Below are 16,703 nucleotides of genomic sequence, written 5' to 3'. Positions count from 1 at the left end.
CCAGTGGTGTTGGTTGATCTTTTTGGTGGCTTTAAGTGATTCAGTGTGCTGCAGACAGTCCAACCTACTTAGATACAGGTTTACTGGTTGATCCATTCTTCAGTAGAAGTCCTTATGTGGATTCTTTTTAACACACAAGTACATACTCAAGTACTTGGTTGACTTTTAATTGTCTGATTGGTACTAACCCATGAGCTGGGAAAAGGGAATTGTACTGGAGGCTTTGAGCCCTCAGGGAAATCTGATGTCTGGTCAGCTCAGGCATTAAAGCAGGACAGACACCCAGTAGGACTACAACATTTACATTGGAAAATGTCCAGAGTTGTTGGAAATATGCCATAACTTAGTCATGTTCTTCTACAATTAACAAAAAAACCCGAACCAAAAAACCAAGCTACAACCAATTTTCTATTCTTCCTCTCTTGTAGCAAGAGCTGTAAAGAGGTAAAAGATTTAGTGATTTAATATATCTGAAAAAATAAAACATTTTTCCTCTTTGGAAGAGAAAAGGTACCTTACTGATGATTGAGAGACAGATGAGGACTACTGACTTGTGATCAGAATCCATATCTACTATGAGCTACATATGCTTGTATGCCATTTTTAGGAAAGCTATTAAATTTTTACTATGTTCATTGGGTTAAACATCACACAGACAAACTACATTTCTACTTAGTTCAATCTTTCTTCTTGTTGCCAGTTTGGATCCAATCTTGTAATCTTCAAAGCTCTGTTTGCTCTTGCCAAGGCATCTTTGTTATCAAACTGCACATGCTAATTAAATCCACAGTACTCTGTCTTAGCTTCCACGGTACCTAGTGTTAAATTCTGGAAAAGGGGACTCAAATTGTTTCAGCATGTAATTTGTGGGGTTACTCCTGTGTTTTCACTATGTACCTCTGTACCCATTTAAAGATGCCCTGTTAGGGCTGTGCTAGCAGCAGTAGTGCCATGTGTGAGAGCACTTGAACTGCAGTGCTCTTAGCCCCTCTCTGCCACTGTCCCTCCTGGTTACCCTGAGGAGGTACCCAGCGTTCTGCTGCCAGCTGCACTCTTATTTCCAGATTCTGAAGAAGTGCACTGGATCTGGACTACCACAGACTCCAAACCTTTAGATGCTGCCACAGACTGCTTCAGTGTGACTCTGGAGGGAGGAGCAGGGGGTGTAGAACACCACCGTGGTTTGGTGCGGTGTAAGAAACACTGCTGGAGCTGTTGGGCAGTTGGGTGCTGCTCAAGCATGGATTCCAGCCCACACTTTGCTCTGGGTCGCTCTGCAGTAAGGGAGTGTGTGTGTCTGACCATGAGTGGGCAAAGAGCTCCTGCCAGGGGCTGACTTTTGAGACTGTCCCAGTGGGTGGCATCTTCTACTCTGCCTTTACAGTAGAACTTGCTGAAGTGAGTCAGTGCCTGCCTGATACTGCACAGCTTGTGGGGGGATTGATGGTTCCTCTTCTAAATCACGGCTTCCTGTGCCCCTGATGGAGGTGATGGGAGAGAAGACGCTCCTGCAGTACAACAGGATTCGGATTTGGCAAAGGTATTTCCTAAAGCGCTGTGCTGGAGATCAGGGTGTCTTTGTGCCCATGTGTGCTTGCCGTTAAAGCTTACCGCAGCTTCCTGCGGGACCTGGCAGCAATTCCAGTGCCAGGAACCAGCACAATGCCCTTAGCCAGATTTGGCAACAGAGCGGGCAGTTCCTCGGTGATCACACTGCGAGCTTTTTCTTTCTTTGCAACTACTGTCCTGGAGATTGAAATGCAAAACTAGCCCGGACCGACCACTTCTGGTGAAGGAAGAACGGTGTCTCAGCTCCCCCTGCGCCCAGGTCGGAGCCCTGCCCTGGCCCTGCCGCACATTCCCAACAAGCAGGGAACCCTCGCCCGTTCCCTGTCCCCGCTCAGCGCCCGTCGGGGCGGGGGAGCGAGGCCACGGGCCCGCCCTGGGGAGGAGGCGGCGGGGGGGCCGGTGCCCCTCGGTGTCCCGTCCCCTTCCCGCTCCCGGCAGCTTTAAAGGCGGCGCGGGGCCGCGGGGCCGGCGGCAGCACCATGGGGAGGGCTCTCGGCATCCTGGGCTGCTGCCTGGCGCTGGCTCTGGCGCTGCCGCCGCTGCCCGCGGCCCCGCGGGGCTCCGCACCGGGCCCTGACACAGGTACTGCACCGGACCCCGCTGCAGGTACCGAACCGGGCCTGTCCGCAGGTACCGCACCGGGCCCTGCCACAGGTACCGCACCCGCCCCGCGCTCCTCCCGCTCCGCGCCGCGCTCCGCTCAACCCGGGCAGCTCTTCCCCACCGCTGCTCATTGCTCCAAACATCCTTACTGCAGACTCATGGAACCACCAGCTTGCTGAAAAGCTTTTTTTCTTCTCAATCTAGAAAAGATAATTATTCTACCTACAAACACTGCACCAGTTTCTCCTCTCCTCTCCTCTCCTCTCCTCTCCTCTCCTCTCCTCTCCTCTCCTCTCCTCTCCTCTCCTCTCCTCTCCTCTCCTCTCCTCTCCTCTCCTCTCCTCTCCTTCTCTTAAGCTACACATGCATGCACTAACATTTCTTCATGTTTTCTCAGCTTCCCAAAGGCAAAACTGAGTTACAGGATGAATATAGAATTATACAGGATATACCTGGGTGGGATCCTAGATTTGTCTGCTGTATTACTCCATCCAAAGGCAAAATCAACTATGCTGCTGTGCTTCCTGAGGGAGTTTGTGCAATTTAATTTTTTCTCTCTGTTTTCACTTGAATCAGTGAAAAAAGGTCTCTAATGCCTTGGGGGGAAAATGTGCTGTTTTCACTTCTACTTTTAAGATACTTGTAAAGATTTTTTAAAATTTAAGCTGGAATGGAATAATAAAAGCCAACTTGACAGTAACCAGGAGAGGTGTGACAAGTTCCTAAAACAGCCCTCAAGGTATGAATTCAAACTGGACACTTCATAGTTTGCTTTTTAATGCACTAGTGAGCCAGAATGTCTCTTTTATAGAAATATTCTTGAGTTGTTAATTTTTCAGCTGCAAATCCAACCTTGATGGTATAAACTGAGTACATGGTGCCATCAGTGTCAGGACGTGGTATCAGGATAGGGAGGGGGCATTTCAGTTGCCTGCTGTCACTGTCTTGATCGGTTTTTGTCTTCCTAGAAGTGATGCTTGTCTCTGATCTGAGCTATGGCTTTTCTGCTTCTGTCTAGATTTATAGGCAGGAAGGAATTTTGGAAGTGTGTGTGTAAATGTTCACTTTTACATATAAAATTACTTTGTGAGTACTTTCACTTTTCTTTTTGCTATACAAGCCTTAAACCAATAACAACTTCCAAAGAAGCCTTTTTACAACATAACTTGTGTCTTTTTTCTTGTTGGCCTTTATTTCTTCTTGTGTATTTTGGATTGTGATTTATAAACAAGAAATAATTTCTAATTAGCAGTGTATATTGTTACTATCCTAAAAAAAAGTTAGGATCTGTTCCCTAACATCTGCTCAGATGTTTTGCCATTTTATTTCTTCATCTTATAAAAACTGGAATTCAAGCTTTATGAAAATAAACAGTGAATACACTTATATACAATTTCTCCATCTCTGTGTTGGTTGTTACATGAAAACCACAACCCTTTGTTTCAAGGATAGACATTTTGAAGGCTCAAATGTCCACCTATGCTTAGAAAAATTATTTATTACTTGTCAAAATTAATATGTAAGACTGTCTAATATGTTGCTCACTATAATTTCAAGCTTCTTGATAAAGAATCAACCGACATTATCTGGCAGGACTCGTTTGCCACGACAGCACTCACAGCCCTTGGGTGAGCGCTCCTGTCCTGTGTAGATTCTGAAGCATTTTCCTTCCTTGGCAGACCCTGCCTGTAAGAACCGGCCTCTGGACCTCGTCTTCATCGTAGACAGCTCCCGCAGCGTCCGACCTGAAGAGTTTGAGAAAGTGAAAATCTTCTTGTCAGAAATGATCGATACCCTGGACGTTGGTGAGAGCACAACGCGCGTGGCGGTCATGAACTACGCCAGCAGTGTCCAGGTGGAGTTTCCCCTCCGGACCTACTTTGACAAAGCCTCTATGAAGGAGGCTGTGTCCCGCATTGAGCCCTTGTCTGCTGGCACCATGACCGGCCTTGCCATCCAAACTGCCATGGATGAAGTGTTCACCGAGGAGATGGGCACCCGGCCAGCAGCCTCCAACATCCCCAAGGTGGCCATTGTGGTGACAGATGGACGGCCACAAGACCAGGTCCAAGATGTGGCGGCAAGCGCCCGCACGGCTGGCATCGAGATCTACGCGGTCGGGGTAGACCGGGCAGACATGCAGTCCCTGAGGGTAATGGCCAGTGAGCCCCTGGATGAACACGTCTTCTATGTGGAGACCTATGGTGTGATCGAAAAGCTGACATCCAGATTCAGGGAGACTTTCTGTGGTAAGGGCATCAGTCCAAGAGAGTCGTGTAATTTGGCTCCTTTTAACTTCTGCTGTGGTTGCACTCCTTTAGAAAGAAGTTTTTCAGAAGTGTTACGTATCACATCTAAATATTTCCTTTACCATCCCCTGGGCAAACAAGCCAAGCTTCTTTTTCAGTGGAGGCCAAATAATGACCTTTCATTTTGAATAGTTTAGGTAACAGACCTGACTCAAGTGGAACTCCTTGTGCAGTTGGTCAGATTTAGAGAGAGAGAGAGAAATCACAGCAATCTGGACAAGGTTTGGCTGCATATTTACTGAATTACTGAAGGTACACACCAGAGCTGTGCAGGCTGCTTGTTTCTTTTCCCATCTTGCTGGGAAGCAAGGAGGGTGGAAGTGTGGAGCTGAAAGAATTCCCCATAGGTTCAGAGTAGGAAAATCAGCGTGGCAGGTAAACCACTGCACTGGCTTGGTGCAGGATAAAGTGCCCAAATGCAGCAACAGGTCATCTCAGGACAGGCTTTCACTCCTTAGGCACTGCTGGGCTTTTCCAGTTTGCCAGGCTCACATCTCCCTCTGTTTCTCTGCAACTTGATTTAGACAAGGAACTGTGGTTGGGATGAATTAGCTTCCCTTTTTCAGGGCTGATCTTATAAAAATGCTGTATGTATTTGGTTTAGGCTGGAACTCCATTAGCAATGCTAGGCCAGAGTGGGCTGTTACTGTCATTTACAGGGAAAAAAGGTCATCTGGAGTATTAAGAACTGCCTATAGATAGCTGTGGCACAGCCCTACTCACAAAAATCAAATGACAACTTTTTGACAATTAAAAAACTTGTGCAGAGTAGATTTTCTAGTGAATTTCTAAGAAATTTACTTTAAAATAAATCTCCAGCAAATAATAGGTCAAATAAAGTATAAATAATGTTGTAAGAGAATTAAAATTGAAATTCCTTGGGAGTTGGTTGGCAGTGTGGTACTTTGTTATTTCAGAGCCTTACTAAAAATTACCACCACATCTTTTGAGTATGTTCAGAGTTAATAGACCTTTTTCTCTAGGCATGAAATAAATATGTAAGGCCATCTGCAGACAGGACACTTTGCCCAATTGTTGGCATGGGAAAAGCCTTGAGGTTTGGCTTGACACCATGTTGTGCTGCTGATGCGACCAGATGCTCACAAGAGCCCACCTGGCTGAACATAGCACTCATGTCCACCTATGTTCTTGCCAAAGCAAGTCCTTTCATAGCAGCAAAGAAAAATCTCTTGTTCTTAAGAATAAACTTACTGTTTGTTGTGTTAAAGCATAGAAATTACCCTCCTGCAAGGCTGGAGGGAAATCAGACAACTCACACGTACACTTCCAGTGTAATTCTGAGTTGCCTGTGTGCAGTTTGCCAGAATCTGTGGGATTAGTGAAAAAAAAGCAGGGTGAAGAAAACAGTCCTTAAAAGGACTTCTTATAAACCAAATGAATCTTACAGAGGGTTCTGTAAGACAGAGTGCTAAACTGGGTCCCTTTCCAGCTCCAGAAATCTGAACTCGCCAGTGGTAATTAGGATTTTCTTTTGCCTTGACCAAGGCAATTAATTTGTTTGTAGGGTGAACTGAAAACAGGAAAACCTATGTTCAGGGGAAAAATAGTTGGCTAAGATCAAGTTCTTGATGCACTGAGAGCATTACTCAGCATGAGACCATCCCAGAGATGGAAAAGTCCTAGCTTTGAATAGCTGCTCGAGTCAGTGGACGTTTGACTTTCTTACCACAAAAATCTGACCGTTTGAGTCTGAGCTTCTCACTTATGCCTGAAAATATCACCCAGAGATTTTGTTCATAAGTCATGGAGAATGATTCTCTTATTCCCAAGAGTGTAGTACAATGAAAGGGTGATGTCTGTGTTTCAAAATATAAAGACAAGACAATTCTATCACCCTTTTTAGCAGACTTCTAAATCTTCCTTGTTTTAAAAAATGAGAAATATCGCCATTTTGTTGCCACAAAATTGTCTTGTTTTCAGAAATACAGGAGAAGGTTCAGGCACTCTTGCTTCTGATTTTTTTATCTCACCAGTATTGCTTTGGAAATTGATTTTACCAATAGTCCATACTCACAATAATACCAATTAGTAACTACGAATCTAAGTAAAACTCTTAGGTAAAAACAGATCTGTCTTCTCATTTCTCTCTCTGATTTCCTTCCTTCCTTCCTTCCTTCCTTCCTTCCTTCCTTCCTTCCTTCCTTCCTTCCTTCCTTCCTTCCTTCCTTCCTTCCTTCCTTCCTTCCTTCCTTCCTTCCTTCCTTCCTTCCTTCCTTCCTTCCTTCCCTTCCTTTCCTTCCTTTCCTTCCTTTCCTTCCTTTCCTTCCTTTCCTTCCTCGATACAAAGAGCCAGAAGATCCTTTCCTTTGCTGAGTTCTCATTTCCAGTGTAATGTTACTAAATGCTTAAAACCTCTCCTTGTGGAACCCTTTTCAATTCATCTTTTCTCCTGCCACCTCAGGTGCTGAGTTATTTCAGTGCTGTTTATGACCTCTCTCTCGTGGCTACAGAGTGGTGCAAAGGAGGTCTGTAACTTGTTCTGACAGCAACACAGCACTGACATTTACTGCCACTAATCCAGCAAAGAGTGCAAGATGTATTTCTGTAGGCATGAATGCTTAATGGCTGTTCCTTTCCTCTGGGATGACTGAAGTAGCTCTCTGGGAATGCCCTTTGTAGCTGTGAACGTGTGTGCCCTGGGGACCCACGGCTGCCAGCAGCTCTGTGTGAATATCAGGGCATCCTACCTGTGTCACTGCTATGAAGGACACACCCTCAATCCAGATCAGAGAACCTGCTCAGGTGTTACTCCTTTGGAAAATGAGTTTAACTAGGGAGAAAAAAATTAACACTATACTTGGATTTGAGATGCTACACGTGTGCTTCTGCTGAAACAAACTTCTTAAATTTTTTTTTTAATAATAAAAATTCTAGAAATTAATAATAAATAAAACTCAGCTGCAAGTAATGATGACATATAGTTCAATTGTATTGCTGTCCTTTTTATTGTGCTTACAGATCCATTCATTAGGGCCAGATACCAAAACAGTCTTCAGATGTAGGCACTATATAGAAATTTTCTCCTACCACTTGTTCTAATTCCTTCAATTACTATTGCCATTTCTGAGCTGATTCTAAATGAAAATATATTAAAAATTGTGAATGTGCACTCTATCTCAAACTGCTTGTTATTAACAATGAGTTGTTCCTCTCGTGCCTATCAAGCTGTGGACACGTGTGCACCTGGGAGGCACGAGTGTGACCAGATCTGTGTGAGTAACAATGGATCCTATGTCTGTGACTGCTACGAAGGCTACACCTTGAATCCAGACAAGAAGACTTGCTCAGGTAAGAATTAAAGGCTACTTGAATATATGAAACTTGGGAAGATATGGACATGTTTTCTGTGAGTTACCCTAAAGTGAGAACTCAGCTGTAGTCTTTTCCTTGGTTCCAATAGCACTAACGTTGCATTTTTCTTGAAATCTGTTGATTAAAAAATGCAATTTGGCATTTATCTACCATTTTATGGTCTTCACAGAATTCCACAAACATTTTTTAGCTGCTTAGTCTGACATGGGGCAGGTTATTGTGCATCTCATATGGGTTTTTAGCTTTATCCTTACTGAGGATGTTCAAGACTGTTGGAATTGCTGATGAAAGACAGAACTGCATGAGATGTGGTGTAGTCATGTCTTGCAGTATCTGCCTCCTCCATTAAACAATTAATAACTGAATTCAGTTGTCTGCAGCATAATATAATAAAGTAGTAGGACACTGGTTAAATCATAATTAAATTGTAATTACAAATGTTGAGCATTTAAAGCAGTGAAGTGTCTGGGAGGGTTTAAGAGGTTTCTTTCCTAAACCATGGCTCACCACAGCCCTGGACGTGTGTGCACCTGGAAGGCATGACTGTGCCCAAGTCTGTCTGAGTAATGATGGATCCTACAGCTGTGGCTGCTATGAAGGATACACTCTGAATCCAGACAAGAAGACTTGCTCAAGTAAGATATGATTAAGGAAAAACTGTGTTCCACTAAAAGCAAGCAACTTTTAAAAATCTGGCTAATTAATGTTATTTTTCTGATAAATTATCCCAGAGTTTCAGTTCAGCTCCTGAAAACTCAGGGCGACTTTGTTTTTCCATATGTACAGTAGTAATTTGAGGTCCTTGGCTCTTCTGCAGTTGTGTGAAGCTTGTATTGGTTAAGATCAAAATGCCATTTGGTATTTCCTTGAGGAGTTCACAGTATTTTCACACCCATGGAGCACGAATTGCCATATCCAATATGTGATGTCAGAACAACACTTCTGTCAGAAAACTCTTCAGTAAAGCAGCACGAGGGAGTGAGATAAGGGAGAGCATCTTGTGCTGGAAGAGAGACTGTAGTCTGTGTCATCATGAGTGTGATTGCTCTTTCTGGTGGATGTGTTTGGACCTTAAAAAATATTCCAGCCTTAGAGCTCTAGAGGATGGAGGGAAGCTTTCCTTCTCAGTGCTGGTCTCTTGTGGAGAACAGGAGCATAGATGTAGTTGATACTCAGGAATGTACACATAAGTATACATTAGCTACAAATTAATATCTCTTCTATATTATCTTCACTCTGAATTTTTTTGGATGTCTCACTGGTGATTTATTTAGGGAAAATCCTTTATTTTCCCCACTTACACTATAATTCCTTTCCTTATAATATTTTGTGTGACAAACTGTTGAGCTTAGGCTTCCAGTTCCAGGAAGTTCCTAGGCAAATCCCTCAAGTTAAGTCACAGGTCTCACATCACAAAGAGGTGAAGCCAAAGGGCCTCAGTATTTCTGCCTACCTAGGTTAGGAGCTGATTTTGTAAATATGGTGCCTAGAATTAGCTCTTAGCTGGCATTACAGAGAGCCAATAAACATGTGAGAGAATGTAAATGCAATTGGGCCTCCCCTTTAGGAGTCCAATCCTAAACCTTATTTCATAGCACTGACTCTCCTTATGCATACTCTAAATTATCATAACACTGACTCTCCTTATGCATACTCTAAATTATCATAACACTGACTCTCCTTATGCATACTCTAAATTATTATCTTGGTATGCTTGCTTTTTTTTCCCTTTAGAATCTCATTTAGCAGTAACCTGCTAATGATTTCCCAACCATCCTGGTCTTTGTGGCAATTATATCAAAAGGTGTGCAAAAAACAATACAAAAATAGTCTAGGTCTGGGAGAGGGTCTTTTTTCCCTTTTTCCTTTTCCTTTTTTTCTTGTGTTCCTTTGCTTCCTTTCTCTTGTCCTTTCTTTCTTTCTCCCTCTCTTTTCTCTTTCTTTTCTGCCCCTTCTTTCTCCATCCTTTATTTTTTCTTGTGCCTTACTGGGACTTCTAACTGCAGAGATATCCAAATATAGGAACTCCTTCTCAGCTTGCCCTTTCAGAATTGACGTGTTAAATTTGGCAGAAAACAGCAACCTTACACATAAAGTGCCCACTTTGTATCTGGCAGTGGGTGTCACATCTATTTTAGCAGCCACATATACTTTTCTGTTTATGGTCTTTTCACTCCATAAAACAGTGTCTTCTCCAACTCAATTAGAGCTGAAGTAATGCCAAATAGTCTCTTAAAATCAAGATATTTGTTCTCTGAAATTCTCTTGGATAATTGTTTTGTAACTTCATGTCTTCTAGTTCCATTCCTTTTGCCATCTGTTACAGCTGCAAAAAAATGTTGCCAGTATTCCAAAATTTTGTACTAATTTTGTGGCATTGATAGCCGGATAAAACCACACTCGGTGCACCCTGCTCTGGTTAATAGCACAGTGGCACACAGTAAAAACATCCTGGTTTAATCCAAGGGAGATGCATTTGTGAATGGGAATCACTAAAGGCTGAAGTTTGGCTCTGGATTAACACTGTGCTCTGAAATGGCTCCCTCAGCTGCTGACGTGTGCGCTCCTGGCAGGCACGACTGCGAGCAGGTGTGTGTGAGGGATGGCCTGCTCTACTCCTGTGACTGCCACCAAGGCTACACCCTCAGCCCAGACGGGAAGACGTGCTCAAGTAAGAGCAGATTGCTGATCCCTGCCCCCCGTGCCCTCCCCTGCATGCATTGCAATAGCTCTTGTTGGTGTATGAATGTGTTTGTGTCTATCTGAGGAACTTTCACTTTTAGCACTCGGGTGCTAAAAGACAGTTCTACATCACTCTGCCTTGCCCACTTTGAGCAAAAGTCAGAGATACAAAGAACTTTATATGTGACAATGCTACTAAATACTCACCATGCAGTCTTTGTCAACTTAGAAATAAGGCCTTTGCTAATTTATGTAATATTCAGCAAACCCAGAACTGAGAAATCGTTGAAGAGAGAAGAGCTGGGGTTAGTCACACACTTTGCAGTACTGTGGAATGCTGTACCACCATGCAACACACTTTGAGGTGATGTCCTTCCCTCCAGGCTGAATTTCATCTTGCTGTTCCTTCCTTTAGCTCCTCAGTGACTTTGTGTTACAGTAAAAATGTAATAATTCCAGAAGCTTTTCTTTCCTTCCCAGTCTTACTGTAAAGTTATTGTGTACTGGAAACCTCTCCTAGTGTGCCTTTGGAGCTGATGTGGCATTTCACATCTGGTGGGGTTACACAGCTGGGTCAGAGGGAGCAAGGTCTGAGGTATCCCTTGTGTTAATTCATCTATTAATCCCAATTAGACAATTGCTGCTCCAAGGTGAGATCAGTTGCACATCTCAGTAGTTCCCAATAAGATTCATAGAGGATAGGCTCCCAGCATGGAAAAGCACTGCCACTGGGACTTAAGCATTAAAAAGTATGATCTTGTTTTTGGATAACTGCTTCTCCAAAGCAGTGTGTGAACTGGTGTGTGTGCACCAGGAACCCATAAGTGGCAGCAGGTCTGTGTGAGTGGAATAAAGACTTGTGATTGCTATGAAGACTTTATTTTAAATTCACATGACAAAACATGCTCAAGTAATAACTTAATGTTTTTTGGCTTTTTTTTTTCTGAATATATTTGTTTATTGAAGCACCTCTTTTTAATGTTAGACATTTTTCATCTGTTTGAGAAATGGTCTATCAACTCACAAGCTCCCAGGAAGTACAATCCCGCTTCATTCTTTTATTCTCTTTCCACAAATATTTTGAGCTAGTTTGGTCCTTCTCGTTTAGTTACAGCAGTTACAGTATTGAAAACTGGTTTAAGTTTAATATTGCCTCTTATCAACACATTTAAGGACTCACTGTATTTAAAAATACAATCTGTCATAGTCTGCATTCCTGAAATGGGAATAACTGGGGGTGTTGGCAGGGCAGGATTCTCGGACACCTGAGTCTGGGATGTGAGTCTCCATTGCATACCAGCATTTGGAGAATGGCTGGGGGGTCCTGAGGGGAACAATACTGAGGTTAGAACTACTACAGTGCTAAACCTTGTACTCTTGGCCTCTCCTCCAAGCTGAGTGGGGCAAGAATGAACTCACCAACTGTTTTCTCTTCACATGGGCAATACTGGGATCAAACGTTGGCAGAACCTCTCCACAGTGTGACGTAGAATCTGAAGTTAAGTTGGGTAGGAAGGGATCTCAAGAGGAACCTAGCCCAGCCCTGGTTCAGAACAGGAATAACATCAAGTGGCTGAAATCCCTGTGGAAGAATACAAGTAAAAAATAAGTGGGTATAGACAAACACCCTATGCAAAAATAGTTTCTTGTTGGTCTGGACTTGAACACAAAGGCAGTGTAGAAAACACAGCTTTAGCATGTTTTGTGTGACTTGTTGGGAATCCCAGTGGCAAAAGGAATGCCCCAGATTTTGAATACCAAATACTGGAAGACTCTCAATTTCACAGAAGGACTGTAGAAGAATTCAGAGTACCCTTGGACAATTGCCAGAATTGGTTGGAAAAATAATTTTGTTAAAATAGGCAAAATCCAAGGAGGATCTGTATCTGTCACTGGAGAATTTAAATGCAGACATAAAAATTTAACTGGCAGCTGGTTGGAAACTAACCATGTTGGTGTGATGTTTTGAACTGGCCTTCCTCCAGCTGACTCTTGAACGGCTCTTGTTTGTACATTGGCCATAAAGCCAGTGGAATGTTCCAAAGAGGGGAGCTCAACAAATACAGGCTCAGTGGAATCAAGGAGACACCAATTTCAACACTGGCTTTAAGACAAATTAATTTCTGCACTGCCAGATCTGCAACCTCATAGATTTTGCAGTTTCCTTGCAAAATGGGAGTTTAAATAGCATGACTGATACACAAAACAACGAAACAAAACAAATAAAATAAAGAAGCCAGAACAGTCCAGGAAAAAAGAGAAATGTATATATTATTTCTGTTGTTTTACTGTTACAATGCTCACACACTTTGTTTGACATTGATGAGCTATGAATTTATACACCTAGAGAAAACAAATTTATTAATATGCTATTGTTGCCTTTGCAAGTATTGTTAAAAAATTACTAACAGATGGATATTATATACAGATAATCCTCTTGATAACTTATTGAAAATGTATTTGTAAACTCTCTTTTAAGAAGGCATTGCCTTTGGAAGCTTATTATTCCAATCTCAGATGTAGATGGTGATCTCACTACAGTACCTGTGCTGCAGTAGTGACATACATTTGTTGCCAGCCTTTAGCAAAGTGGTGCAGCCTTAGCTTACTTACTTTATGGAATAGGTGAGGTTAAATTGCCTTTCATGAAGCTAGGAGCTCACAGGCATCTACTGATGCTTGACTTTATCATACTACAGTGAAATTGTTGTCTTGCTGAACCCTTTGGCATCATTGCTGGGTTTTTTGTGAATTATGGAGAAAAACGAATTCTTGAGGACAGCTGAGGCTAGTCCCCTGTAAGTCTGGAAGGTCAAGACCTAAGAACAGATTCAGTGGAAGCCCTGCTTTGTTAGTATAGCACTGCTTGCTTTCTCTTTCTGAAGAGGCTGCTAACTCCTCTGTTATACTAACTGGCTCCTCCAGTTAGAGGAGGTGGAGCTGTGACTTTCTGCTGGATTTTAAATTCACTTGGGCCTGTTTGAATCATATCATTCCCTCCATCTGCATTCATGTGACATTTGAATAGATTTGTGTCCACCCTCTTGAATCAAGACAGATACTCCCTACACATGCATGTGGCAAATGTTAGAAACCAAGAGTACTTGAGGGGTGACAAAACTAAAGAGTGTAGAGGATCCAGGCAGGCAGGTGAGGAACACCTTGCTCTGCTTCCTTCTTGGTTAGGGTTGAGCTCTCTCTTGCCTGTCCTGGACTATTGCACTCAGGTCTCTGGTGCCCACCAGCCCCTCTTCACTGCTGCCCCTCCTTCCCAACTGCCCTGGGTTGCTGTGCTTGTTGTAGTCTCACAGCAGGGGTTTGACTCCTTCCACAGGATCAAGCGTGTTCTCTGGATTTATGTGTTCTGTGATTGTAATAAATATACTAAATGCTGTTTTCTCTCTTAGGAGCCATAACAAGCAGTCTTGTAACAACTGAAGAGTCCTGTAAGTGTGAAGCCATAGTTGCCCTCCAGGACTCGGTGACCTCCCGCCTTGAAGCTCTGTCCACAAAATATATCCTTTTTCTTACATGATCACCTGCGTTCAGCATTTTACTGCTATTTTAGAGGTAGCTGTTTTGATATAAACCAGGAAAGAAATATCTCTCAAAAGAGAAAGTATTTTCAGGGTGATTATAGAAATATTATGGAAAAAAAGATAGATTGTTGCAAACACCACGGTGTTTTCACATTTCACAGAAGAGCAACATGAGATGGATAAAATGAATGCATATGCCCACATCCCCGGGATTATATGTGCCATGTTGAACTTCAAGCACTGCTCTACTCATAATTTCTCTGTCTGGCTTTTACTGTTACATCAAACACTCGGTTTTGAGCCTCCTATTATGTCCCAAAACTTTAGAGACAACTTCATGGGCAGTGTGACAACAGTCCCATTAGCTGTGGTGTTCCTCAGCCCCCAGATTAGACATTCCACAAACATGTGGGAGAGGAAAAAAAACCCCAACCAATAAACAAAGAGAAAGTGTGAACTCTGTCATACCACAGCAAGCCCGAATGCTGGAATAAATGCCCTCAGATGACATGGCAGGAACTAATAAGTGGAAGTTGAAGTTGGACAAGCTGTGGTACATCAGAAGGCATACTTTTTATAAATGAGAGTGGTTGAACACTGCTACAATTTACCAAGGACTGTAGCAGATTTTCTTTGCTGAAAATTTTTGAGACTGAATGCTTTTTTCTGTCCAAGTTGCTCTTATTCATATAGGAATTGATTTAAAGGAGCATTATGTCTGTGGTTATCATCCTGATCTCTGGAGCTTCAAAATCAAGGAAGAGTGGATTATTTAAGAGTAAAAAAGGAGAGGAAAGTAGTGAGTTTTATACATGAACTCATCATTTAGATAGATAGAAGAATTTTTCAGTGTGCCAAAGTTTCTGAAAGTCACATAAGCACTTCTGCCAAGGACACAGGACTTCCCCAGTTTTGAATAAATTCAAAGTTACTTTTATGAGATCTAATTGCACATCCCTCTTCTTGCAGTGTGCTTGGAGTTCAGTTTATCTGTCTGAGAAAAGTGAGGGGAAGAACTCTGATTTTCCTGGGTTATAATGCATACTTCTAGGGAATCTAATTAGTTAAAACTGAACACCAAGATATTTAAACCTGTAATGTCATCTCAGTAGTAGCACATTCCCCAGAGATCAGCCTTTCTGCCACAAGAGCTCATGTTAAACAAGAAAATGTTGTGGGTTTAAGATAGGAATTGAGATTATTACAAAGAACTGAGGCTTTCTTTCAAAGTTATTATTTGATGGGCCATTTCTATACCTAGCATCCTTTCAAGACATAGCAGAGAGCATCACCTTCTGCTCCTCATTCCTGGGTGTCACCTGATCCAACTCTTTCTAAGAAATCAGGGTTGTTGAGATTATTTGGGAAGATACCAGATCTTGACAGAGCTGTAATAGGTTTGGAAATCTCTGTTTCAAGCATGTATTGACCTCATCTAGCCAACAGACTGTTTTTTGAAAATGCAGCAATAAGAAAGACTGTAAATAAAACAAACCTCATAGGCATCTATTTTATTGCCCTTAACAACTGACCACTAGAGGAGGTGTCTGAGAAGCTGCGGGCATATCAAGCCAGACAGCAGATTGTCTGAGCTATCATTTTGCTTGATTTTAAAATTATTTTTCAAAATCAAGCCTTTTTATTGTTTTCAGGAAGCTTTTTTTCATTGCACAGCTTACAAAACAGCAGTTGGTTTATTATTATCAATAAACAATCAGGAAGACTTCAGGAAGATAAGAGTCTTGAAAATACAGTGACCCTGAGGATCTTCATGTGCAGTCACTTTATAGCCATGAAGTGACTCATACATGCTGTGCTTCAGTTTGTACTGCAGACACTGCTTTACTGTAGCAACTGCATTTTTTACTCTCTTACTTCAAAGTAAATACAGAAAAAAAAAATGGATACAGTACATCACATTAACTTTGAAATGGCAAGGCAGAATGAAAAAAATGTGCCTGTGTCTTCTATGAATTAAATGGGAAAGTAAGTTGGGATCTTGTAACTTATTTTAATAAAATACAATATGATATGCACATTGATGTTGGAGGTTATTTTGTATTCAATCTAAAGGACATGTGTGATGAAATAAAGGGTTTAAAAACCCAAGGAAACAAAACTTCAAAGATAAAGGAGGCATAAATGGAAGAAATAAACAGAATACTGCCCCAAGTCACATGTTTGGAAAAAGAAGTATCTGATTTTAAAACCTAGATGTCACTGTAAATATAGATAAAAGATTGAACAGTAATTTCAAGTATTAATAATGTTTGAAATGTAGAAGAATGAAAGACATTTTCCAATTTAATATTTTTATCCTGCAAGATTTACTTATGTTATTAGTAAGTAATTCCTGTTGTCATTATACAGACTTTACTGATACTTTACTTGTGTCAATCAGGCTTTTAGGATAAAACGCACAAGCTAAAAATTTTAAAAAACAGTCATTAAAGGAATCCATTCAATTTTATACACTTGGCATTTATAATCATACAAATACTTTAGAAATTATATTTAAATTAGGAGTCAAAACGATGGGGTTTTTAAAATGGAAAAAACCCACATACTTTACTTTGTAGACCCTTGCAATATAATTACACAAAATATTCTATCTGGTAACTGGTTTGCCAAGGACATATTAAACAACATCTGTACTTGTTTCACAGCC

The 16,703-nt window shown here is 41.8% G+C and overlaps 1 protein-coding gene across 6 annotated transcripts; it reads left to right on the top strand.

Annotated features, from left to right (window-relative positions):
- Nucleotides 1-2,041: 2,041 nt before the first annotated feature.
- MATN3 (matrilin 3) lies at nt 2,042-16,077 on the top strand. Of its 6 annotated transcripts, none has more exons than XM_033056491.1 (7): nt 2,042-2,151; nt 3,852-4,421; nt 7,668-7,790; nt 8,327-8,449; nt 10,363-10,485; nt 13,904-14,011; nt 15,571-16,077. In XM_033056491.1, exons 1-7 carry the CDS (start codon nt 2,049-2,051, stop codon nt 15,624-15,626), a joined length of 1,206 nt encoding a protein of 401 aa, XP_032912382.1. In that variant the 5' UTR covers nt 2,042-2,048; the 3' UTR covers nt 15,627-16,077. The 6 variants fall into 6 exon arrangements, with proteins under 6 accessions (XP_032912382.1, XP_032912381.1, XP_032912380.1 ...); XM_033056490.1 differs by having other exon boundaries at nt 2,042-2,175; XM_033056489.1 differs by having other exon boundaries at nt 2,042-2,199.
- Nucleotides 16,078-16,703: the final 626 nt, after the last annotated feature.

This window comes from Catharus ustulatus, chromosome 3 (genome assembly GCF_009819885.2).
Source record: "Catharus ustulatus isolate bCatUst1 chromosome 3, bCatUst1.pri.v2, whole genome shotgun sequence".
Classification (NCBI taxonomy): domain Eukaryota; kingdom Metazoa; phylum Chordata; class Aves; order Passeriformes; family Turdidae; genus Catharus; species Catharus ustulatus.
Note: the sequence above shows the minus strand (reverse complement) of the source record. Positions and strands in the feature narration are given on the sequence as shown.

Excerpts from the sequence above, each read along its gene's own strand:
- MATN3 (XM_033056489.1), top strand. The coding sequence starts at position 2,049 with ATGGGGAGGGCTCTCGGCATCCTGGGCTGCTGCCTGGCGCTGGCTCTG. Across the intron at positions 7,791-8,326 it reads AGACAAGAAGACTTGCTCAG|CCCTGGACGTGTGTGCACCT; the intron begins GTAAGAATTAAA and ends GGCTCACCACAG. Across the intron at positions 8,450-10,362 it reads AGACAAGAAGACTTGCTCAA|CTGCTGACGTGTGCGCTCCT; the intron begins GTAAGATATGAT and ends TGGCTCCCTCAG.